At 37.7% G+C, this 24,815-nt stretch overlaps 2 protein-coding genes across 2 annotated transcripts in view; both read right to left on the minus strand.

Moving 5' to 3' along the window:
* Nucleotides 1-10,683: 10,683 nt before the first annotated feature.
* On the minus strand, nucleotides 10,684-11,949 carry FAM209A (family with sequence similarity 209 member A). Its single transcript, XM_036750732.1, has 3 exons — nucleotides 11,701-11,949; nucleotides 11,594-11,605; nucleotides 10,684-10,983 (listed from the first exon to the last, which is right to left on the minus strand). Exons 1-3 carry the CDS (start codon nucleotides 11,947-11,949, stop codon nucleotides 10,723-10,725), a joined length of 522 nt encoding a protein of 173 aa, XP_036606627.1. The 3' UTR covers nucleotides 10,684-10,722.
* Nucleotides 11,950-14,914: 2,965 nt separating this feature from the next.
* RTF2 (replication termination factor 2) overlaps nucleotides 14,915-24,815 on the minus strand; it is a 65,558-nt gene continuing 55,657 nt past the window's right edge. Inside the window, exons 7-9 of the mRNA XM_036750739.1 lie at nucleotides 16,593-16,647; nucleotides 16,423-16,509; nucleotides 14,915-15,467 (exon numbers count right to left, since the gene is read on the minus strand). Of these exons, the coding sequence (XP_036606634.1) occupies nucleotides 15,289-15,467; nucleotides 16,423-16,509; nucleotides 16,593-16,647 (321 nt within the window). The 3' untranslated portion in view covers nucleotides 14,915-15,288. The remainder of the gene's footprint in view (nucleotides 15,468-16,422; nucleotides 16,510-16,592; nucleotides 16,648-24,815) is intronic.

Here is a 24,815-nt window from a genome sequence, read left to right on the forward strand (position 1 = left end):
TGCCCTCTGGGGTTACATAAAACAGTCTAATCCCTTGCTCTCTCTTATTTGAAGCCTTCTATCATTTCCACATGACAGGTTTCCAATAATCTTCCTTCTTTTAGGCTAAACAGCTGAGGCATGGCTGAGAGCTCTGGGTAAGATATGGCTTCCAGACCGCTCTCCATCCTGGACGCTCTAGGTTAGCAGAGGTCAGATAAAGGGAAGTCTGTATTTCCCAGTGTGGTACACAACAAGTACCTGCCTGTCCCATCAGGAACTTCATTTCTTATAAGTCTCAGAGCCCCAAGATTTAGGCCTTTAAATTCCTGTAGGAAACCGTGCTGGCAAAGAGTAGTGTCACAAGGAGATAGGGAAGAAGAAAGAAAAGAAGAATCATATCGAAGGGGTTGCAAAAGTATCTTGACTTATTAAGTTAACCAGAACCAGAGCCAAGGATAGATTAGACAAGCAGGCCACTGGCCCTACTGTGAGGAGGTGAAATAACAGAGCCGCCAAAATATTACTGGTACTGTTTTCTCTAGGTAAGAACCTGGAAAAAAAAGGGAAGCTTCCTCTCTGGATTATTCTGGGAAAGAAGAGATTGGAATTACATTCATGTGTGTTATGGTTGGTGAAATGATTTCTAATGTTTGTTTCATTTTCTTTTCCAATTAAATGTGGTACCAACACATTACACTTATTCCTACTAAATTTCATGACCTATTGTTTCAATGCTATGGTTTGTCCAGGTTTTTTAACATAGTAATAACTATCTAGACCCAAACTGACTTCAGAAGTTCCTAGTTTTACTGAGGGCCTTGAGCCAGTTTAGGTAAACTTATTTCCAAAATGCCTCAGTAATCTCAACTTGAACTCAGTGATCTGTGGGAATGCCAGAGTAGAGTGGAAAATGGGCCACATATACATTCTTGGCAGCTCATTTTAAGGAGGAGTATTATATCAGCTTCAACATACTCTGATGCAAATTATATACTTCTATTAATGTGGCTACTAAGAAAGCTAATCTATTCACTGCCAGAATGAATGAGGACAATCAGCCAGACCAAACTGTGAGTATCACAGCCTATGGCTGTGTTATACTGTTGGCTCATTTCAACCTTACAGCCAACCAAGACTCAAAAGTCTTTTTGATGTGGACTGATGTTAAGGGATGTCTTCCCCATTCTGTGCTTGTGCAATTTCTTTTTCTTTTTTTCCTCCAGTTTAAATGTAGCTTAGCTAAGGATCAAAATCTAGGACTACTGCCTCATACTTTTTCTTAATTTTTCATACTGTCATAATAGCTCTGGCACTACTGCCTCACAGTTGCTTTCTTATTCAAAATGATTTAAATATTCCTCTCTCCCATCAGTGTGCCACAGCAGGCATGCTTACCAAATTAATGATAATGACTTAGATGAAAACATCCACTAATCTGCCACATTAACATTCTGATCCACCTAGGTGTTTACCTTTAGTGGCTTACCACAGGACTCTTTACTCAGCCATGCCCTATCCAACAGTCTTAACTGTCTGAGCAATCATATCTAAAAGTATTATGACTTTACCTGTTTATCTAGATTTCAATTTCAAACACTCTATGTCTTTGCCCTTCTTTGGTACCAGTACCCCACAGTTATTAGTGAACCCATGTTGACTCCTAATGGTCACTGCTTTCATTTTCAATTGCTTATAAGTCATGTTAAAAAAATTTGTGCAATCATTTATTCATTCATTCCACCCTGGCAAAGATGCATAGTTTAGGTAGAAAGATGATCCATGCAGTTAAAGAGTTGTTGTTGGTGGTGTGTGTTGTGTGTGTGTGTGTGTGTGTGTGTGTGAGAGAGAGAGAGAGAGAGAGAGAGAGAGAGAGAGAGAGAGAGAGAGAGGGAGAGAGAGAGACAGACAGAGAGACAGACAGAGACAGAGAGATTTTCCAGTAGGAGTATGCCACAAGCATAGATACCTACTTTAAATAAGATTTCAGATTTAATTCATTTAGAGAACTATCACAGAAGAAAACCCTGTACCAAAAAGCATATTTGGAATTTGTAGTCTGAGAGAATTATCACAAACACCAAGAGAGGTTGAGTGCCCCGGGTTCACACCCAGTATGAGTCAGGGATGGGATTTACATCCAGGTCTTTCTGACTCTGAGGCCTTTTCTCTGTGCACTATGTCAGGCTGCCTCTCAGAAGATTATAATAAAAATAAATAAATCATGAGTGCATTAGAGTGATGGAAAGTCATTACCAAAATTGTAGGGTTAGGGAAGGTTTCACGAAACAGGTGGCATCTATTTTGGGTTCTAAAGGCTAGGTAGTGACATTATAGGCAAAGGAAAGAAGGAGGATGTTCCGGGCATAGGGCAGAACATAATCAAAGTCACCAAGGCAGGAGAGGACAGGGACTTTGGGGGAGAAAAGAGAGTAATACAATTTGATTAGGGAGGGGAATACATGGAGGGAAGAAACAGAAGAAAAGTCCAGAAAGTTAGACTGTTAGAAAAATAGAATGTTAAAGTGTTTATTAAAAGGTTACTATGTGCCAAGCACTAAGCTATAAGCTCTGGAAATACAAATGGAAAGTGGGGCTCACATTCTACTTGGGAGAGATGACCATACAGGAGAGTCCAGCTGTAGGTTAGCAATAATACTCCAAAGGTCTGGTCAGATAATCCTTGGGAAGGAAAATGTGGTGGGACCAGAGTGGAGGATGGGCTGGAGGACCGGGGGAAAGGATCCCAAGCTGACCAGGTGGTTTCCTCCCTTTGGGACCTGGTATTGGACATTTCAATGCCATTATCACCAAATGGTGGAGGGGTCTGAATGCTAAGCAAAGAATTTTATTTGGTAGGCAATAGAGGCTGTCATGGAAGGTTCTGGAGTAGGACATTGCAACATAGAAACCTAGATTTCAAGCTAGAAGGGCTCTTAGACATCAGCGAATCCAACTCCCTCATTCTCCTGATGAGGATACTGAAGTGACTGTGATTTGCTCTTAATAGTAAGAAAGGTTATTCTTCCAGTTCAGTGAAAAAAAAAAAAGCTGGGGGGGGGGTGTTAGGAGGAAGAACAGAGGCAAGAAGATGTCTTTGGAGGTGGTTGGAATATTCCACGTGGATGTTCAGAGCCTTTATAGTGGTTCTTGGATTAGAGAAGAGGATACAGGTACTAGAGATACTGCAGATAGCAACATAAATGTTGTACTAGAGTTGATGTTACCTGGTAACTGGAGGAAGAGAAGAGATGAGAAAGGGGTCAAAGATAATTTGAAAGGTTTCTAACATGGGAAACTGGGTAGAAGGTACTGCTACAAACAGAAATAGAGAAGTCAGAAGGAGGAGCTGGCTAAATAGGAAAGTTAATCAGCTTAATTTCAGATATAGTGAGTTTGGGGTATATTAGGCCATCCACAGAGATGGAAAGAAGAAAACAAGCACCTATTGGGTGCTAAGTGCTTTTACAAATATTATTTCATTTGATTCTGGGAGGCAGGTGCTATTATTATCCCCATTTTACAGGTGAAGAAACTGAGGAAAACAGTGATTGAGTAACCTACTTAAGGTCACTCAGCTAGTAAATGTCTGAGGCTTGATCTGAACTGCAGTCTTCCTGACTACACGCTCAGAATTCTCTCCACTGCACCACCAAACTGCCTTTCCCTAACTAGATATGTCATGTGAATAGTTGGAGTTCTGAGTATGGAGTACAGATTCAGATTAGTGGTATAGATTTGGAAGTCAGATTGCACAGAAGGGATGGTGGAAGCCATGCCAAGAGAGATTGTGTTTTAGAAAAAGATGACTTTTTTTTGGATGTGTTGTTCAGTTTTATAGGTTTTTTCTCTTCTCTTTTCTTTCTTCTCTTCCTTCTTAACCTTTGTGTCTTTTTTTTTTTTTTACAATTTTAAGTTCTAAATTCTCTTCATCCTCTCCATCCTCCCCCATCATTGAGAAGGCAAGTGATATATGACTAATCAACTGAATAACAATACACGTGCAGTCATGCAAAACATATTTCCATATTAGTCATTTTGTGAAAGAAAACAGATAAAAAAAACAAGAAAAATAAAGTAAAATAACAGTGAGCTTCAATCTGCATTCAGATGCCATTAGTTCTTTCACTGGAGGTAGAGAGCATTTTCCATCATAGGTCCTTCAGAACTGTCTTAGATCTTTCTGTTGCTGAGGATAGATGTCATTCATAGTTGATCATCTTTAAACTATTTCTGTTAACTGTATAAAGTGTTCTCTTGGTTTTGCTCTCTTTATTTTGCATCAGTTCATGTAAATCTTTCAAGGTTTTTCTGAAACCATGCTGCTTATCACTTTTTAATGTTATTTTAAAAATTTTATCTTTTTCTCAATTACATGTAACCAAATTTTTAACATTCATTTTTTTTCTTAATTTTGAGTTTCAAAGTCCTTCTGTTCTTTCCCCCCTCCTTAAAAAGGCAAGAAATTTGATAAATATTATACACATGCAGTCATGCAAAACATTTCCATATTAGTCATGTTGTAAAATAAAACACAGACCAAAAAAAAACCCCAAGAATAATAAGGTAAAAAAAATATGCTTCAATCTGCATTCAGACTTCATCAGTTCTTTCCCGGATAGCATTTTTCATCATTAAGTCTTTCAGAATTGTCTTGGATCATTGTATTGCTGAGAATAGCTAAGTCATTCTCAGTTGATCATCACACAATATTACTGTTACTGTGTATAATGCTCTCCTGGCTCTGCTCATTTAACTTTGCATCAGTTCATAGCAGTCTTCCCAGGTTTTTCTGAAACCATCCTGCTCATCATTTCTTATAGCACAATAGTATTCCATCACAATCACAAACTTGTTCAGTCATTCCTCAATTGACAGGCATCTCCTCAATTTCCATTTTTTTTGCCACCACAAAAAGAGCTGCTATAAATATTTTTGTACATATAGGTCTTTTTCCTTTTAACTTGATCTCTTTAGGGTACAGACCTAGCAGTGATATTGCTGGGTCAAATGGTATGCAGTTTTAAAGCCCTTTGGACATAGTTCCGAATTGCTCTCTATAATGGTTGAATCAGTACACAACTCCACCAGCAGTGCATTAGTATCCCTTTTTTTCCACAACCCCTCCAACATTTGTCATGTTCCTTTTCTGTCATATTAGCCAATTTGATAGGTATGGGGTGGTACTTTAGAGTTGTTTCAATGTGCATTTCTCTAATCAAGAGTAATTTCTATGACTATAGAGAGCTTTCTTCTGAAAACTGCCTGTTCATATCCTTTGATCATTTATCAACTGGAGAAATGACTTGTATTCTTATAAATTTGATTTTGTTCTTTATATATTTGAGAAATGAGGCTTTTATCAGAGAAACTTGCTATAAAATCTGCCGGCCTCCTTCTCTTCCCCACCCCTTGTTTTCTGCTTTCCTTTCAATCTTGGCCGCATTGGTTTGTTTGTATAAAAACTTTTAAGTTCAATGTAATAAAAATTACCCATTTTACATTCCATTATGCTCTTATCCATAAATCTGCCAGGTAAAATATTCCATGCTCCCCTAATTTACTTATATCACCCTGATTTGCTTATGATATCACAGACATGTCTAAATCATATACCCATTTTGACTGGTGTGAGATGTTGGTCTATACCCAGTTTCTGCCAAATTTCTAATAAACATATTTTTAAATGTAATAGAATATTATTGAACATTAGGAAATGACTAGTTTCAAAGGAACCTAGGAAAACTTGTACAAACTGATGCAGAGAAAAGTGAGCTGAATCAGGACAAGCTTTTTGTTTTTGTTTTTCGCTTGCTCCTGACTCAATTCAACCCTCCTCAGGCACATAATGCCCCTCACCACGAAAGGGGTTTTCCATATTGGTAATGGACTTAGTTTGGACACTTAATCAGCTTTAGCCCCACTGCAACTCAGAAATCCCAAACTCAAGTGATCCATCAGCCTCAAACTCCCTAGAAGCAGGGACTGTAGGTCTGTGCCACCATACCAGAGAACAACTGTACAACATTGTAAAGAAAAACAGTCTTGAAAGGCTTAGAACTCTGTTGATCCAGTGAAAAATTACAAATCCAGAGGACCAATGATGAAAGTGCAGAGTAAGACAACATTTTTGGACGTGGCCAATGGGGGATGCGTTTTGCTTGATAATGCATGTTTGTTACTAAAGGTTTGGTTTGGTGTAAGCAGATTCCAGGCACCTTTTAAGTGCAATAAATCATGAATAAGTTAGCTAAGGATGCACACAAAGATTGGTAAAATTCTTCTGGTGTCAGAGGCTCTATTTATGGATTAGTCAATTCATCCATTCACCTCTACCTGCTCCTCCTTCTTTCTCTGAGGGGGGAGGGGCTTAGCCTGAGCAGACTATCAAATATGTAAGTAACCTATGACCTAAATGGACAGTCTGAGATGGCAGCCCCATCTATGTTTTCTTCTCACCTTTGTGGGAGTTTGTTCTACCTTTTTCCAATTGAAATGAGTTCATTCTCCTTGATGGAGATGTAAAGGTAACCCTGCACTTTAGTTATCTCAATAGATGATAAATGCAAAATACAGCCATGGTTTGGGAAAAGAGTGCCAGAAAGCAGAATGACTCAGCCTTATTATTGTTCTGAACAAAGCTTTAATAGGCCATTTTGTGCTCAGTTTTTGCAACTTCATTTCAAAGGCTCAAACCCTGAATGCTAAATCTGCAAAGACAGCATTTGTCCTTGATCCTAGACTTTCCTTTCCATATTTAATGTTATTGTTGTTTTAATCTGAGCTCATTAGAAAGCTCTTTGTGCCGTTGTATTGGTTTCTTCACATTTACCCTTTTTTTCTCTTCCCTATAATTCACCTTCTAATTTGCTGTAAAATTAATATTCCTGAAGTGCAGGCGTAGACTGTCATCACTACATTGCCCAAGAAGTTTTAGTGGTTTCTCATTACCTTTAAGATAAAAATACAAACTCCTCTTTTTGGCATTTAAAACCTTTCATAATCTTGCTCCAGCCTATCTTTCCATGCTGATGCCATATTACTCTCTTTTGTGCACTCTATGCTGCAGCAGACAAACTGGAATACTTTCCTATTCTACCACTACCTTGGGGAAGTGACCTCCTCTCTTGGCCTCAGTTTCCTGTTTGTAAAAATGTGGATAATAACAGCCTACCTCACAGGTTTTTTTGGTGGGATCCAACAAGATGCTAGAGATAAAGCATCTTGGTAAAAATCAACTCACAAATTCACATTGCTGAATATTTTTTGGGCTCTGTAGTGCTGCACAAAGTAGAGAATTTTGGAGCTGTGACATCTCATTGATTTGGTGGCAATTCTCTCCCGACTCCTACTCTCCCAGTTCCCAGCCAAAGTACAATAAGGTGTGTATACATTTTATATTATGGTGATATCACGTGGAATTCTCAAAATAAAATTCCTACCCCCTCCAAGTTTACCAGATACCTTCAAGGAAGGGTATATATGAGAGTTTGGGGTGGGAAGTAAGAGGGTGGCTTGAAAAAAATAAGTTGTGAATATCTGTGATTATAGTGATATATAGATATATATGTATATACATCTATACACACATATATAGTGTACATGTGTATGTGCATGTATGTGTTCACACTTACAGTAAAATATAGTGATTATGGAACAGGTTGGAGAAGTCAGACCTTCATTTAATGTCTGGACTGTCTCATGAGTTGACAGAGTAAATTACCATAACTTTTTGTGGATAAGAAATCCTAACAAGGATTAAAATTTGAACTAAATCTCTTTAGTATAATGTAGTTTTAAAGTACATTAGCCTTGGAGTTTGAATCTTTCCTCTTATGTTATCCTAGCTATTTTGCACATCATTTAACCTCTCTGAGCCTCTGTTTCCTCATCGGTAAGATGAGAATAATGAATGAATAGATGAAAAAAGCATTTATTAAGCACTATGTACCAAGCACTGTGGATACAAGTACAAAAATGAGGACAGTTTTTGCCCTCAAGACACTCACATTGTAATATAGTGTACAACACATATGGGTGAATGGTGACCAGAGAGAGAATATTGGGGGGTATTTTGGATAACTAGGAGAATGGATGAAGGAAAAATCACTTCTAGTCTTCGCAAAGCATTTTGCACATTATAAAGCCACATATGTATATGTATGTGTGTGTGCGTACACACATACACGCATGCACACACACACACACACACACACACACACAGTCAGTGTATTATTGACTTACTCGGTCAGGAAAGGGACCATTTTTCATGACCATTTTCACGACTTTGGATAATATTCACCCATATGTGTTATATACTATATTACCCAAGGTAAGAAGAGGTAGAATCAGAAAACCTTGGCTTGGGTTCCAACTCTAACTGCAGTGTACTCAAGAGACTGATTATCCCCTTAAAATTTCACATTCTTAAAATGCCCATGTTTTTGTTATAACTACATGAAGTTCAGATGAAACCTTGACATGACAGTGGACTAGATTCTTGAATCACATCCTCATTAAAAACAATTTATGGGGGGGTAAGTTAAATCCAAGGGAACAAAAAGATGAATTTTCACTCAGATAATCTCCATCTCCACCTACATATTTATACACGGAGAGAATATGAAAAAAATTGGTCTTATTACTTGGTAAATACTTTGAAAAGTCACTACACATTTAGTGTACCAAGACCTAGAGACGTTATCCCCTGGACTGCCCTTACAGCCAGTTTAGGGTACACAGAAGAAAGCCACTTTCATCACTTTATAGTCATAACGTTTTGGATCTATATGATTTTTCGCTGTTTTCAAAGTGAAATCAACATTTAAAGGAGGCAAATTTGCTACAATTGAAAAGACTTAAAAGAATGAGAATTCTCTCTATGTCACAGGTAGCAAAGCAATTTCTAGACATTCCAATGAGAGATTCATTCCTCAGAACACGGCGCCTATTAAAGGGGACTCCACTGTAGAAGACAGAAGACATTTATGTTTAAAAATCCAATTATATATGGATATATACATAAGAACTGTTAGTTTCATTGCTATAGGATCTAGACCTTATAAGTGATCCAGAAAGTCCCACCACTCAAAAATGAGCTCTTATAATACAACACATTTTTAAATTGGCTATTTGGAATTTGGGACACATTTTCCATCAAACACAATTTTTTTGTTTCCCTTCCACTGCTAATCTAACCTTGTTCAGTTGTTTCAACTGTGTCCAACTTTTTGTGATCCCACTGGGGTTTTCTTGGCAAAGATACTGGAGTAGTTCACCATTTCCTTTTCCAGCTCATTTTACAGATGAGGAAACTGAGGAAAACAGGGTTAAGTGACTTGCCCAGGGTCACATAGCTAGTGTCTGAGATCACATTTGAACTCAGCTCTTCCTGACTTCAGGCCTGGCACGCTATCCATTGCCCTACCTAGCTGCCCATTACTAGTTACAAAACAAAAGTTGGCTGGCCTATCAGAAGGCTTTTCCAGACAACGATTTTAGGGCCAGGATGGTATGGGGTTACTCTAAGTCAATATTGTAAATTCAGATTTTCAGGTAGCATATATCAAACTGTGTTCCTCAATTTATATACTTCATAATAGAAAGCATTCAAGGATATTTATGAATTGAATCAGCATCAAATTCTCTTCACTTTGCTAATGCAAAAAATGCTTCACTTTTCCTAAATCGGAGGACTGTAGTATGTACACTTTGCCAAAATTTCCCCAAATTTTCAAAGTTGTTATTGCTTGTTGCTCCTCTTAACAGTTCACAACCATCCTGTCGGCAAAGGTCTCTTTGCGTGAGGTTTATGAAGCTCTTCAATATTTCAAGGCTTAATCATTTATAGTCAACTGATGGAAAATAATGTGGCTGCATTTCATTTCAGTGTAGAATAGCTTTCACCATCCAAATGTTCTGAAATCACATGAACTTTATTACAGGTAATATTGTATTAAGTATTTATAAACAAATACACATTTGATAATTACTGACTGGGATGGAAATCTACTTCTTCAGCTTCCATAATGTGAGACAGAAAGGGAAAAACGATGGCTCTAAGTGCTAAAGTTTTCATGCTTATAAAATCCACTCCTGAGGAACTTTATAACACCATCAATATGAAAAGATGGGCCAGGGAAGAAAGAATTTTCATCTGATCTGACATTCAAACTCTTGGGAATGGTGAAAAGAATTATAGCTACATGACACATTCTGTAGGGTCATACATTCCAAAAAGTCGAATTTGACCTTTGTCCAACTTTAATACAATCTCCCTACAGATCACAGAAGCTCTTTATCTAGGCAGCTCTATCAAAAGCCACGTTTCTGAGATATATAATATTGAAACAGAAATAATAATACTCTTCATTGAACATATATTTTTGTAATTTGGGAAGAAAAAGTTTTTATGAAAAATTTTGCCCTTTCTACAAATGTATTTTTCCAGTAATTCCCTAGACCCAGTTAAAATAGAGAAAAGATCATTAGTATTATAGCCAAGGAGAAAATTTCCCTTGTAATTTTGGGGTAAATGTGTTGACTACTAACATAATTCCCCATTGAAATAAAAATGAAACCTAAAGTCATCAGTCTCATATGACAGAGAAATTAGTTTTTAAAATATTAAAAAAGGTATGAAATGAGGGAATTATTTTCTTGGGAATAGTTTATTAGTTTGTATAGTGTTTGTCAATCATTCAACTTTTTTTTTTCCTTTCCTACTTTGAAATCCAAACCAATCTAGTCAGAGTCATCTTCTCCCCATATTTCATATATCGTAATATTGTTGTGTGGATCTGAAGGGACCTCTGAGTCTGGAAGCTTGAGGGAATTACCAGTTGCCATGGCTACTTTGAGACTTCGCACTTTAGACACAAATGTCACCAGATCCATCTCCAGTTGGGTTAAGGTATTCAGTGCATAGTCTTTGTTAGGGGCAGCATTCTGATTTTTCTTTTGTAGGGGGCGGTACAAAGAGCTTCCGCTGCTTAGGTCCTTATCCTGTCCAAAAAAAAAAAAAAACATTAGTAATGAGTCATATACCTCGGGGTGGGAAGGGAGGAGTATGGATCAGTCTAAAGTAGTAGTATGACTTAAACACACTAATTGCCATTCCTTGCCCTCCCCCAGATGGCAGGATAACCTAAGTTATCAGAATTATATTGTATTACAAATATGTATTGTATTATAAAATTACATTGTATCTATATTATAGAAGATAATCATAGAATTATTTTCATGTTGTTAGTCAACTAGGAAAAACATATTCAAGTAGATAATGAGCCAATTTTCATCCAAAAAAGCCAATGTTTTAATTTTCCTGCCTTGTCATTAATGCCTATTATCTGAAGGAAAATCCAATCTGAGGAGTTTGTGTATTTGAATCTGCTTGTGTAAGTTAAGTTAGCCTCTGGATACTTTCTGCCAGTTAATCACTGAAGAAGTGATGGCTCCTTGCGTTGTCAAGTTTAGAGAACACATTTTAAAGGGTTCATTTAATAAGCTGATTCTAAACCTATCTGTTTCGTCAGGTTCCCTTCCTGACATACGGTTATGTTTTAATCCAACGATTTCCTTGACACAGGTATCTTCTGTCCACACTGACATTTACGTCTTCTGACACCTACGTTGAAAATAAAGCCTGATCGAACTCAGACACAGACAACAAAATATAAAGGCAACCCAATACTTCTCTCCCATTCAAGATTGGATCCTCACCTTATTTTTGTCACCTTCCCCTCGGAATCTTACTATAGCGTAGAGTAGTCCGACAAACAACAGCCAGATCCATTTACTCCCAAGCCAGCCTTTGGCCTGGTCAGAGAGATTCTGTCTCATCCGAAAGTGGCCTCCACAAGGCACATCACCCGCAGGTTCTTTGGCTTTCTCTTTCAGAGAAGAGAACATAAAGGCATAACCTAAAGTAGTGCCCAGCAGGAAGAACAAAAAGCATTTCAGCACATGCATGATGAGCAGAGAGGGGCGAATATTTGCTCATGGTGAGTGTGTTTCCCCAGGCATCTGGGAAACTGAAAGCCAAGTTGTCTGTGTCTTTTGTGACATCACCAACTGCCTGAACCACCAGAATACATCATAGCTGCTCAGAGGATGGGGGGGCGGGGAAGTGTGTGTGTAATGGCCCATACCATCAGGTCAGAGAGAAGGGCTTAAAGGGGCAGGCAAGAAAGATCGAGCTGGATTCATCTGAAGCATAATCTGCTTCCTCGTTCCTTCTTTACATTGCCTGTGTACTGTAAGTCCTTATTCCCAATACGTCTTCCCATACAAATACCTTGAGTTCTAGGATTATGCCTTTATCACAGATTATAAACTTTTTTTTATACTTACATAAAAAGAAAGACCAAAGATCCTGATTATATATGGAGTCACATGCCAATGTGTATCCTGACGTAGGGAATATTCTATACTTACTGATACAAGACTTTGTTTAATGGTTAATATCATCAACGCTTTTTACTGAATCCCTACATGTTCAGCCTTGTGTTAAGCTGTGTGGTAGAAGGAATACAGATTAGTCTAGGTCATGGTCCCTGTCTTCATGAAGCTCACAGTCTAGTTTGGAAAATAGGACATACACACACACGCGCGCGCGTGCACGCGCACGCACACACACACACACACACACACACTCACTCACACAATAACTAGCAGTACAAGATAGGGTATTATCAGGGCAAAATTGCCTGGGGCTAATGATGTGGGTCTAAGAGTTCAGAGAAGGAAAACAAATGACAGATGTAGTCAGAACTGAAAAATCTCAGAGCTGAGAGAACCCTCTGAGAGCATCTAGGCCAACCTGTGTGCAAACAAGAATCTCTCCCACAAAATCTCAAAGACTTCAGTGATACATCCATGAAGTCAGGGCAACTGCAAGAAGAAAATGAGGTTTTACAGGGAAAGGCTTCATGGAGGAGCTGATCACTGACCGAGGTCTTGAAAGATATTTTAAGCAATAGATATATGCTGGTCTGGGGGGGAAGGGGAGTAAATTCCAACAAATACTCAATTCCCAGATTTTTCAGCATCAGCATATACCTACTTACAGAGTTCACAACAGGGATGTACTTATTACATGTGTTTTTCTTCTCACTTTTATGTTAAAAAGTATCATTGGCTGGAAGAACGTTTATTTTAAAAAACGGAAACCAAAAGGAGTAAAACAAAGCAATTTTAGCTCATTGATGGATGTTGAAGAGCTGAGTCTAGAGAAGATAAACCATATTTAAGGATGTATTCAATTAATAAAAGCTTAGGTTCTGGTGAAAGAATATCTTCAGAAACTATGAAATACAATGATTTCAGGCTATGAAGGCCTACCTCTGGCATGTCTCTGATCTGTCCCCTCCTTCTCACTGTTACTAGCCTAGTTCAGGCCCTCATCACCTCTCGGTCTCACAATTCAATAATCATTTTTGTGTTCGCAGCACACTGGTACTTCATAAACATTATTGGATTGGACTGAAATCCTGCAAACAGCCTCCTGATTAGTCTCCCCTGCTCTCATGTCTCTTCCTCCTCCAGTCTAGTCTGTGCAGTGGCACTGCCAAATCATTCAGGAGGCAACAGTCACTGAAGGGTTATCTAACCAAAGTAGTGTCAAAGCCATTGATAGTTTATCCTCCATACAGTGGCACCAACCTGGCTTTCCTGCCTTCTTTCTACTCCCCTATACTGCAGGTGCACTGGAATGCTGTTCTTATAAATACTCTGCACTTTCCTTCCTCCATGCCACTAAACATGCTTCAACTAGAACGCTCTCCCTCCTGACAACTCCACTTGCTGAGACCCTTCCCAACATCTTCCTCTTCCATGAACACTTTCCCCTGTTCCACAAATCAGATGTCATCTCTCTCCTCTGAGCCCCAGGAGCATACTACCTTCTACTACAGAATTGTGTACTTTTAGAATTGGAAAGGATGGTAGTGTTTGAGTTCAACTCTCTCATCTTATGGAAGAAACTGAGGTCCAGAAACGGATGTGACCAGCCAAGGGCACAATTCAGTTAATTTTGTACTTATCCCCCTACTAAACGTAATTTTAGCTCCTTGAGGGTAAGACTTCAATTTCATCATCATTTCTTAACTATCTTTTTCCTTAGTTCCAGTGCCTGGCATATAGTGTTCTGCATAGAATAGGCGCACAATCAGTGTTGCTGAAATGAACAGCTTATGACAGATGATTCAATCCAACATTTATTAAGTACCTAATAATTGCAAGGCGGATATACCAGTTTTGGACAAAATATGGTGCTGCCCTTAGGGAACCTGTATTCTATTGGAACTTACATCTATACATTAATCAAAATATTAACCAATTTCTACCAAAATGACCAAAACATAAAAAATAACACACACACAAAGCTATTATGCATCTTTGAATAGAAACATACAATGAAGCTTATATTAATGGGAAAATTGACAGTGTTAGAACAACGGTTTTACAGAAAAAAATTCTTAAAAGAGGTATAGTGTTGAACACCAAAACTGGTGTTCATTTCAAAACTAAGCACTGAGACGACCTTGAGAAGCAGATATCCTAGTAATAAGGGGCTCTTCATTTGATTACACTGATCAGATTCACTTGGACGATGCCAATGTCTTATGACATTGCCACCCATTACATTATTAGCTCACCAAAAGATTGTTCTTTTCCCCTTATCTGACCTTTCACCCCAGCTGCATTTTATATATAGAACATCAGTGTCAAACTATATTCCTTCTATCTTTAAAGCCAAAGATCAAAGACATTTTCTCTAATTACTTTAGAGAAGTGCAACTTCCTGGTTTCCTCTATGGCTGAAGTTAAGGGCATGACTTCTAAAATGCCCTTAAGGGACCAAAGTAGGTATTCTTTTTCCTCTTTTTAGTTCAACTTTACTGTTGGACACAAAATCAAGACAAATAAGCGATAGTTTCATCTTTAGTTTATATTTTATTTAACTTAAATTGTATCTGAAATTTAAGATGAAAAAGGTTGTTAGATTTTAATTATTTTAATGACTAGTCAAGATGAAATCAAATTTACTTTAAGCATTTAATGTCTTAACAGTTTAATATTTTCCAAAAACATGCTTGGAGAAATACTGAATTTCTCAATTATCTGAGTATTTGTTATCTTCCCTACACACTCAATAATTATAGCTATTATATTTTATATAGGCAAGGGCAAGTTTATAAACATTTTTCAAAATATAACAAGCCAGATAATATTAGATTACAATAACTAGTCTATGTGAAAACTATTCTTCCTTGGGGAAGAGAAGCTGCAATCAAACAGAACAGTACTTTAGAAGCAATATGATGTGTGAGTAACCCAATTGGAAGATTCTTCCTTAGAGCGTTTGGCTGAGCTGTGTGTTGTAAAAATAGATTTGTAAGCCTCTGATTCTTCACTGTCTGCTATGGATCTTTTAGTAGTTCCAGAAGAAGGCTTACTGACCTTTCCTGAAGAACTGCCATTCATTCCTAGAAGAAGAAAAAAAAGGCACTAGTTTTAATTCTAGCACATCAAGTTAACATTCTTTTTCTCTTTCAGAGAAAGCATTCCATGTTGCATTTACTCATAAATGTCAATCTGTTCCTCAGGTACATGTTTCCTTCTATCGGCCTGATAATCACAAATTATATAAATATAAAAATTATATGACTCATAAATTATATGAATGATGATATAATCATTCTTAACTCCCCAAATACTGACATAGCTAGGAAATTTAGTTCTGTGTTTGGGAATTTCTATGCAGTGATATGTTATTGTAATGACAGATTCATTAGGGTAATTTTATTTTATATTGCTTCATCTATGTTTTATATCAGGAAAAATGTAAACATTTCCCCCATAAAATAAAGGATGGATTGCAAAAGAGCACTGTATTTGCAGTGCAAAGGACCTGGGTTCAATTGCTGATTGCTTCTTACTAACTGCGTAGTTTTGGGCAAGTAAGTAACTTAACCCGAGCAGCCTTATCTGTAAAATAAGTAACAATGATAAAATGGATATTGGTATTGAAGAGATCTGTCCAGCTACTAAGTCAGTAGCCACATCACAGTTTTGACCAGTTAACCTTTTATACTAAATGAAGTAGTAAATTAAATTAACACTAATTTTAATTTCAGGTTTTCTTATTTGCCTACTCCACCAAGCAGTAAGACAGTGGGGAAAAAATGATGTGTTTCTAGTTTTCCCTAAACTAGGGGAGAAGTTCTACCCCTTTTGGCATTCTGGTAAAGTCTATGGAACCCTTCTTAGAATGTTTTTAGATGCATAAAATAACATACATAGCATTACAAAGTGAACCAATTATATTGAAAAGAGTTATTAGAGAGAGAGAGAGAATGCATAATTTAATCAAAAGTTAACAGATTCAAGGTTAAGAACCCTTACCCTAAACCAGTAATTATTTTCTCTAGATGAACAAACCTGAACTTTTCTGAGTAGGGTTGAGTTTCTTCTCTCTAGAATTAAAGTTTGTTTCTTCATACTTTAAACCCTTAACCTTTGACGGCCCTGGAGATTAGAGACATGAAATTAGGAAGGTGGGGAGGGCAAAGAAAACTTTTTAGCATAATGAAGCTATATTAAAAAGTTACCTTCGGTGACATCTGGCTTAGAAGCTGCTTCTACCACCTTGGTTTTTTTGGATTTCTGGCAAAAAAAAAAAGGGGTGGGGTGGGGGGAGAGTGAAATCTGAGATTATGCTTCAACAGTTGGGAAGAGGCATACTGCCAAATGTGAACTGGAAATAGATTTAAATCTATCAGTCAGGTTAATGTGCTTCATACAGCAGATTTGTTCCCTTTGGAGTACACCTCTGAGACTCAATTCACAGAGATTACAGGATTTTAGACTTGGAAGGTATCATAGAGATCCTTTCATCTCTTATTTTAGAAGTGAACAGAGATTCAAAGATTGTGGTTGTGATTTTCCAAGACTGCAAGCTAGTTTTGCAGCAGAGCAAGTACCAGAACCCCAGTGGGGTGCTGACCTCTGATCTAGGGCTTTTTCCACTAAACATCAAAATTCTAATAATGTATTTATTTATTTTACAATCCAGTACGCACCGATTAAATATCTGTTGAATTTCAATCCAATGTTTATTAATTTCGTAATTATGTTCAATGCACTGCATAAGGAACTAGGAACACAAAGATGAGACAATACCATAATCCCTGCCCTCAAGAAGTTTAGAATTTACTAGGGAGTGGAGCGAAGACAAAAACCCAAACAACTACAATCTAAATTATAGCAGAGTAAGTGCATCAAAGCTAGGCTGCACTTTCAGAAAAGTATCTTCCCAGCTAAAATTTTCCTATAACACTTGGTCTGGGATCTAGGTTATATCTCTTCTGTACACTACTTTTAGTATGCTTATCTGTGAGCATAGCTGTTCCAAAACAGTCTCCCCCAGCAAAAAGTAAGATCTCTGAGGGACCACAGGACCACAGATTGAGAGCTAGAAGGAATCTTAGAAGGCACTGGAAAAGACTGTTTTTAAAAAAAATCTTTGCCTTGTACATAGGGACCACTTAAAGGATTGGGGAAAACGGAAGATCCCAGAATCATATTTCCCACTGAAAGTAGCCTAGAGTCATCTAGGCCAGCTCCCTCATTTTACAGACATGGGAATTTAGGTCTGGAGAGATTAAATGACTTGCCCAGGGCCACAAAGATACTAAATGACAAGACAACAAAACAGAAAGCTGAACCTATGTTCTCTGACTCCAAATCCAGTGCTTTCCACTATATTCTGCTGCGCTCTAAATCATTAGGGAAGGCTTCAAGGAAGAAATGGGCTTTAGCTTGGGCGTTGAACATAAAGATTTCAAAGGGGGAAATGGAAGACAATTTTAGACTTATGGGAGATACAACATATAAAGGCATCCAAAAGAGAAATGACAGGACAAGACAGGGAAGCACTGAATATTCCCAACACAACATTCCTATTGGCAGTAAAATCTCTAGATAGTCTGAGAAAACTAGCAGAGTATTCAGGATACTTTTAAAATTAAGGTATCTTCATAGACATTTAGAATAAACATGGAGGCCTTTAAACTAAAGAACCACTCTAATCAATGAACTCAATTAATTTTGCCATCAAATTCCACAAGAGTAGCACTCTCCCCCTCAAAATAAAAACAAACAAATGTAGCAATATAAAACTTGTAAACATTTAAATACTGGAACGGACACTAGACTGTAAGCGAGGACCCCTGGGTTCTAATCCTGGTTCTTTGACTAGCTGGCTGTGGAATCTTGGACAGACCATCTTATCTCTCTGGGGTTTTAGTTTTCTTCTCTGTAAAATTAAAGGAATTGGATCAAAATATCTTGAATATCCCTTCTAGTCCTACCATTCTACAGTTCCAGGAATCATTAGGATGTCACAGTACAAATAGAATTTTCTCTTTAAAAGAAATTAAGTACTACTTCACTGGCACCCAGCAGATGGTGCTAACGGGACATTCCAGGGCATTTCAGTAGCTATCAATCAACCAGATGCATCACCAGCAGAAATTTAAAAATAAATAAAATAAAATAACACCATACCAAAAGGAGAACCTTTGTTAGATGAGAGTTTACTATGTGTATATATATATATATATATATATATATATATATATATATATATATATATATATATAAAAATAAGATATATATAAGATCCTGAGGTCTGCTCATAGAAAGCACAGTACATTGCAAATTCAAAGTTTATTGTTTTTTTAATTACCTTTGTCCATTTCTCATACAGGAAGCACACAGTATGGTGGAAAAAGCCCTGGATTCAAGGAGGAAGTTCCTAGGCTCATGGGGCTAAAGCTAGAAGGGACCTCAGAGGAGGAGTTGAGCTTGAAACCCAGCCCCTGCACTATGTGCTACTTGAGTAACATTAATCACTAACTAAACTCCCAGGGGCTCATGTGTAAAATCAATGAGACTGATAACTAGATGGCCTTTCCAACTCTGAATCTACAATTTATGACCCTAATTAGGGTGAAGGAGAGACACATTCTTTTTTTTTTAAATGAGTCAGTTTAGTTTTGAAAAGGTCACAAATTTTAAAGATATCTGATTATAATCATGAGCAATATTCGCTTCAATTGGAAACCATTTCCTAAACATGGCAACAACTAACAGGTACCAGCATAAGGAGTCTCTGATCTGGTAATAGAACTGTACATTATTTTCAATGGATTTTAAAAAGTTTTCCTTTTGTCTTTTGCTATTACTTACGTTTCCCAATGAAGCCCCTTTCCCTAGAGAGCAAGTCCTTATAACAAAGAAGACTAAGACAAGGGGAAAAAAAGTTCAGCAAAACTAACATTTTCATTGGTTTTTGAGGAACTTAGCAATACTGCCATTCTCTAGTGGTTTTCTTTAAAATAATAAGCATTAATGACTTTGCTACAGTGATTTCTTAGCAAAAAGAAACATGACTAAACAAAGTGCTAATTTTTAAAAGGTAAAAGTTCCTTCAAAACTTCCACCATTAATGCTCAAATATAACCTTTCTGATAAATTGTTCCCTATTTTGGAACAATGGTGACATTTATGAGATTTTTACTGCATAAATTATACAGCAATAAAATACCAGTTAAGGAAAGGAAAATGAATGCAAGGATATTTAGATCAAACTCTGATCTAAAGCCATGCGTTAGGCCACTGATGTTGGCTGTGTACTATACAAGAAGTTCCTTAAACTCTGATCTCAGGACTCTTTTATAGTTAAAAATTATTGCAGAACCCCTCCCCCCAAAGGCATTTGTTTATGAGGATAATATCTATCAATATTTACCACATTGGAAATGAACATATCTTAGAATTATGAAAATAGTTTTGATCTTAGACAGTCAAGAAGGTCATGGGGCTGCCTAAGGCATCCTGGTCCACACCTGGAAAACTGCTGCTCATGTGTGTAAACTACCCTAGGAGATCTGTCATGTGGGTGGGTTAAATGTGTCCCTCCAGGTTCTCTATTTTGGGTCGTCTTCTCTTGCTTCACATATAATCTGTCTTAATAGAAAGGTAAGTTCTTTGAGGGTATGTGCTGTTAGATTTTTATTTGTATTTCGAGAACCTGAATAAAAGGCACTTCATAAATGTCAGTTGAATTGAATTGATTTGGCAATTCCTAAAATTCCTTCTAGGTTTAAATCTACAATGAATATGATCTCATCAGCTTCTGTGGGTTCCATTATCATCTCTACCTAGATAACTCCCAAGTCTATATATCCAGGCTTAACCTCTCCCCTAAACTACAGTTCCATATTATTGCCTACTGGATATCTCCACCTGGATGACTTGTAGGCATCTCAAACTCAATAAAAACAGAACTCATTTCTCCACCAACTGATTTCTTCTCCCAATTTTCCCCTTTCTGTTGAGGAAACCATTATCCCTCCAGTTACCTAGGTTCCCAACTTTGGAGTCATCCTTGACTCTTCCCCCCAACTACTCTCAATTTCTCTATATAATGAGTCACCAAGACATACAGTTTCTGTCATCAGTACCACCATCACCATCACCATCTTCATCATCTTAACAGCTCCCATTTATATAATGCCTACCATGTACGTTCCAGGCAATGTGCTAAGTACTTTAGCTATATTACCTCATTCGAACCTCACAACCACCCTTGAAGGTAGGTGTTGTTACTATCCCCATTTTACAGATGAGGAAAGTGAAGCAGACAAAAGTCAAGTGGTCGCATAGCTAGGAAGTGTTGGAGGCCAGATTTGAATTCAGTTCTTCTATACTCCAGGCCTGGCACTCTCTCCACTGCACCACCAACTGTCAACATTTCTGTTTCCACATCTCTTGCACTTGTCCCTTTCTCTCTACTCTCAGAGTTTTTATACCTACAGTTCAGGTTTCTCATTAACTCTCACCTGTACTGTTTGAATAAGTCTCCTAATTAGTCTTCCTGTTTCTCATCCATCCCCCCTCGAATCCATCTTCCAAAAAGTCACCAAATAGATATTCCTAAAGCAGAGGTTTGATCATGTTACTCCACCATTCACTGTCTCCCTGCTAGTTTCTGATGTCTCCCTATTGCCCAAGGGATAAAATACCAAATCCTCAGCCTGGTCCTCCACAATCTGGCTCCCACCTGCCTTTTCAGTCGTATTTCATATACTTTCCTTCCCTGTATTCTGTTACAGTCAAACTGCCCTGCTAACTGACCTTCCTACACAACATTCCATTCCTGTCTCTGGGCCACTGCACAGCTCCCCCCCTCATGTCATTAATTTTACTTGCACCTCACCTCCACCTTAGAGAACCCCAGCTTCCTTCAAAGCACACCTCAGATGTAACCTCCAAAATGAAGTCTTTCCTGACCCTCATTTATGGCACACTCTCTTCTTCCTGAAGTTAGTATTTTACTTTGTATTATACCTTGTATATACCTTATGCACATGTTTTGTCCCTCAACCCAGAAGAAAGTAAGCTTCTGGAAGGTAGGGATTGTATTGTCTTGTCTTGTTATCCCTAGATCTGAGTCAAAGAATTACAGAATTTCAAAGCTGGAAGAGACCTCATAAAGTATTAAGACCATACCCCTAAATGACTCCTTCCATGATAACATACCCAACATCCATCTTCTGCTTAAAATTCTCCAGTTCAGTAGAGGTGGGTGAGTGCTACCACCTCCACCTCCTGAGGCCTCTCATTCTACTTCTGGACCATTCTAATCATTAGGAAGTTTGCCTCTAGGGAATTTCTATCCACTGTTCTTGCTTCTATCCTCTGGGGCCTAACAGTAATGTAATTCTAAGTGAAAGCCCTTAAAACATCTGAAGACAGGTATCATATACACTAAGTCTTCTCCAGGCTAAGCATCTTTAGTTCATCCAACTAATCCTCCTATGACATGAATTCAAAGCCTTTTACCATTTTGACCGCCCTCCTTTGTATCCTCTATAGCTAATCAATGTCCTCTCAAAATGTGGAGTCCAGCATCAAACAAAATATTCTAGGGATGATCTAGGGAGGCAAAGCACTGAGCAATTCTTACCTTCTACTTCCCAGATGCTAGGTCTCTGAATGTTTTTTTTGGTAAACACATCACAGTGATGACTCATTATGAGCTGGCAGTCCACACCACTTTTTTCCAGACATCCCAGTGCAGTGTTTGAATGTAGTAGGCACTGATTTAAATATTTCTGAATTGAATTATTTACATCCTTGCTCTTCAAGTCTGTTTTACTTTTCTTTTATCTAATGAATTCTGATCATTCTGAAGTCTTATATTCCATTGTGGTGTAAACTTGACGTTTCTTATCCAAAGACTCCCCAAATTTTGTTATATTGCTAACACTTTAATCTGATCCAAAAAAGGTTGGGTTAAAAAGATGTGCATTCATTAGAAAGGGTACACTGACAGAGAATATTAATAGTTCACAAAGAGCTTTACATATATAAAGTCATTTGAGGCTCATAACAACCCTACAGTATGGGTGTTTCTATTATCTTCATCTTACAGATGAAGAAACTTGACCAGGGTCATATTTTCTTTTTTATTTTTGTTTAAATTATAAATTTATATTTTATTTTTAGCTCACAACACTCAGTTCCACAATTTTTGGGGTTCCAAATTTTCTCTCCCTCCCTCTCTTTCCCCCTTCCCTCCAAGACGGTATGTAATCCAATATAGGTTCTACATATACCTTCACATTGAACTTATTTACATAACAGTCCAGTTGTAAAGAAGAATTATAACCAATGGGATGAATCATGAGAAAGGAGAAACGAAACCAAAAAAGAAGGAAAAAAGAAGAGAGCCGACAGTTTGTCTCAATCTGCATTCAGACTCCGTAATCTCCACATCTCTGGATGTGCATAGCTTTTTCCATCATGAGCCTTTTGGGGCTGTCTTTGAACCTAGCACTGATGAGAGGAGTCAAGTCTATTAAAGTTAGTCCTTATAGATACCGTGTGCCTGTAATTGTGTATAATGATCTCCTGGTTCTGTTCCCCTGACTCATTTTCATAGCTCTTTGGGCATAGTTCCAAATTGTTCTCCAGAATGGCTGGATCAGTTCACAACTCCACCAACAATGTAACAATGTTCCAATTTTCCCAAATCCTCTCCAGCATTTATCATTTTCCTGTTTTGTCATGTTAGCAAATCTGACAGGAGAGATGTGGCAACTAAGAGTTGTTTTGATTTGCATTTCTCTAATCAATAGTGATTTACAACACTTTTTCATATGCCTATAGATATCTTTAATTTCTTCTTCTGAAAACTGCCTGCTCATATCTTTTGACCATTTCTCAATTGGGAAATGACTTGTATTCCTATAAAATTGGCTCAGTTCCCTGTATATTTTAGATATGAGGCCTCAGGGTCACATTTTCAATAAGCGTCTGAGGCAGGATTCAAACCCAGGTCTTTCTAACCAGATTCCTGACTTTACTGAATCCGAACCTGTCTCTCTTGCTGACTGATGTTTACTACGGTATAATCAAGGTTCAGGAGAATTTAATTAAATCACATATAGTCAATCCTTATTATTAGTGGATACCAGATTTGCAAATTTGTGTAATCACTGAAATTTGTTTTGTGTCACCAAATTCAATGTTTTTGTGATATTTGGGGACATGCAAAGAACAATGAAAAATTTGAATCATCTGCCCAAAGTGAGGTCAAACTAGGCAATACTGCCTTCTTCTTTCAGCTCTCATAATGTAAGCAAGTATCCTTTTCATGTTCTATTTAGTATCATGTTTTTCACATTTTGTGCTTTTTGTTTGTGATTTTATTATTTGAAATGGCCCCTAAGCCTAAGTACTGCCTACTGTTTCTTTTTTTTCTTTTGGAGGGGGGAAGGCAGGGCAATTGGGGTTAAGTGACTTGCCCAAGGTCACACAGCTAGTAAATGTGTCACGTATCTGAGGCCAAATCTGAACTCATGTCCTCCTGACTCCAGGGCCGGTGCTCTACTCACTGTGCCACCTAGCTGCCCCTGCCTACTGTTTCTAAGCTCAAGAAAGCTGTGATGTGCCTTACAGAGAAAATATGTGCGTTAGATAAGCTTAGCTCAGGCATGATTATAGTTCTGTTGGCCATGGATTCAATGTTAATGAATCAATAATACGGTACATCCAGAGTAAGGAAGAACAAATTTGCTCATCTATATGTAAGGCTACCCTGGAAAGTACTAAAGTAAATATTAGACCAAAAGCTCACAGGAACCTAACCCAGTATTCCCCAGGAGCAATGGTTCAATATTCACTAATTCGGTGTTCACAGAGACTACAGAATTTAACTACCTCAAATGACAAGAATCAACTGTATTCAGAACTAGAAGGTAACCTTACTAGCCATCTAGTTCAACTCCTTCATTTTACAGATGAGATATAAATGTCCTATTCAGGTATCTGTTCTTGTTCAACCCAATTAGGGGTTTTCTTGGCAAAGATACTGGAGTGGTTCGCCATTTCCTTCTCCAGCTCAGATGAGGAAACTAAAGCAAACAGTGGTAAGTGAATTGCCCAGGGTCTCATACCTAGTAAGTATCTGGGGCTGTATTTGAACTCAGGAAGATAGTCTTCCTGACTGGCACTCTAAATACTGGCCCACCTAGCTGTCCTGTTGAAGGGTTAAAAAGTTATTAAGTGTCTAAGGTGAGACTCAAAACCAGGTGGTATTCCTGATTCCAAGTCCAATATTTTATCCACTACACTCTTAATTTTAAAATTTGTACTCTATGATTTGTTGACAATGTAATAACAGAATAATCATCAACACATCTACACAAATACTTTATTTGAATGAATATCATATTTAATAGCAACACTATTTTTTTTAAAGA

The sequence above is a fragment of the Trichosurus vulpecula genome, chromosome 3 (assembly GCF_011100635.1).
Source record: "Trichosurus vulpecula isolate mTriVul1 chromosome 3, mTriVul1.pri, whole genome shotgun sequence".
Lineage (NCBI taxonomy): Eukaryota > Metazoa > Chordata > Mammalia > Diprotodontia > Phalangeridae > Trichosurus > Trichosurus vulpecula.

Excerpts from the sequence above, each read along its gene's own strand:
- FAM209A (XM_036750732.1), bottom strand. The coding sequence starts at position 11,949 with ATGCATGTGCTGAAATGCTTTTTGTTCTTCCTGCTGGGCACTACTTTA.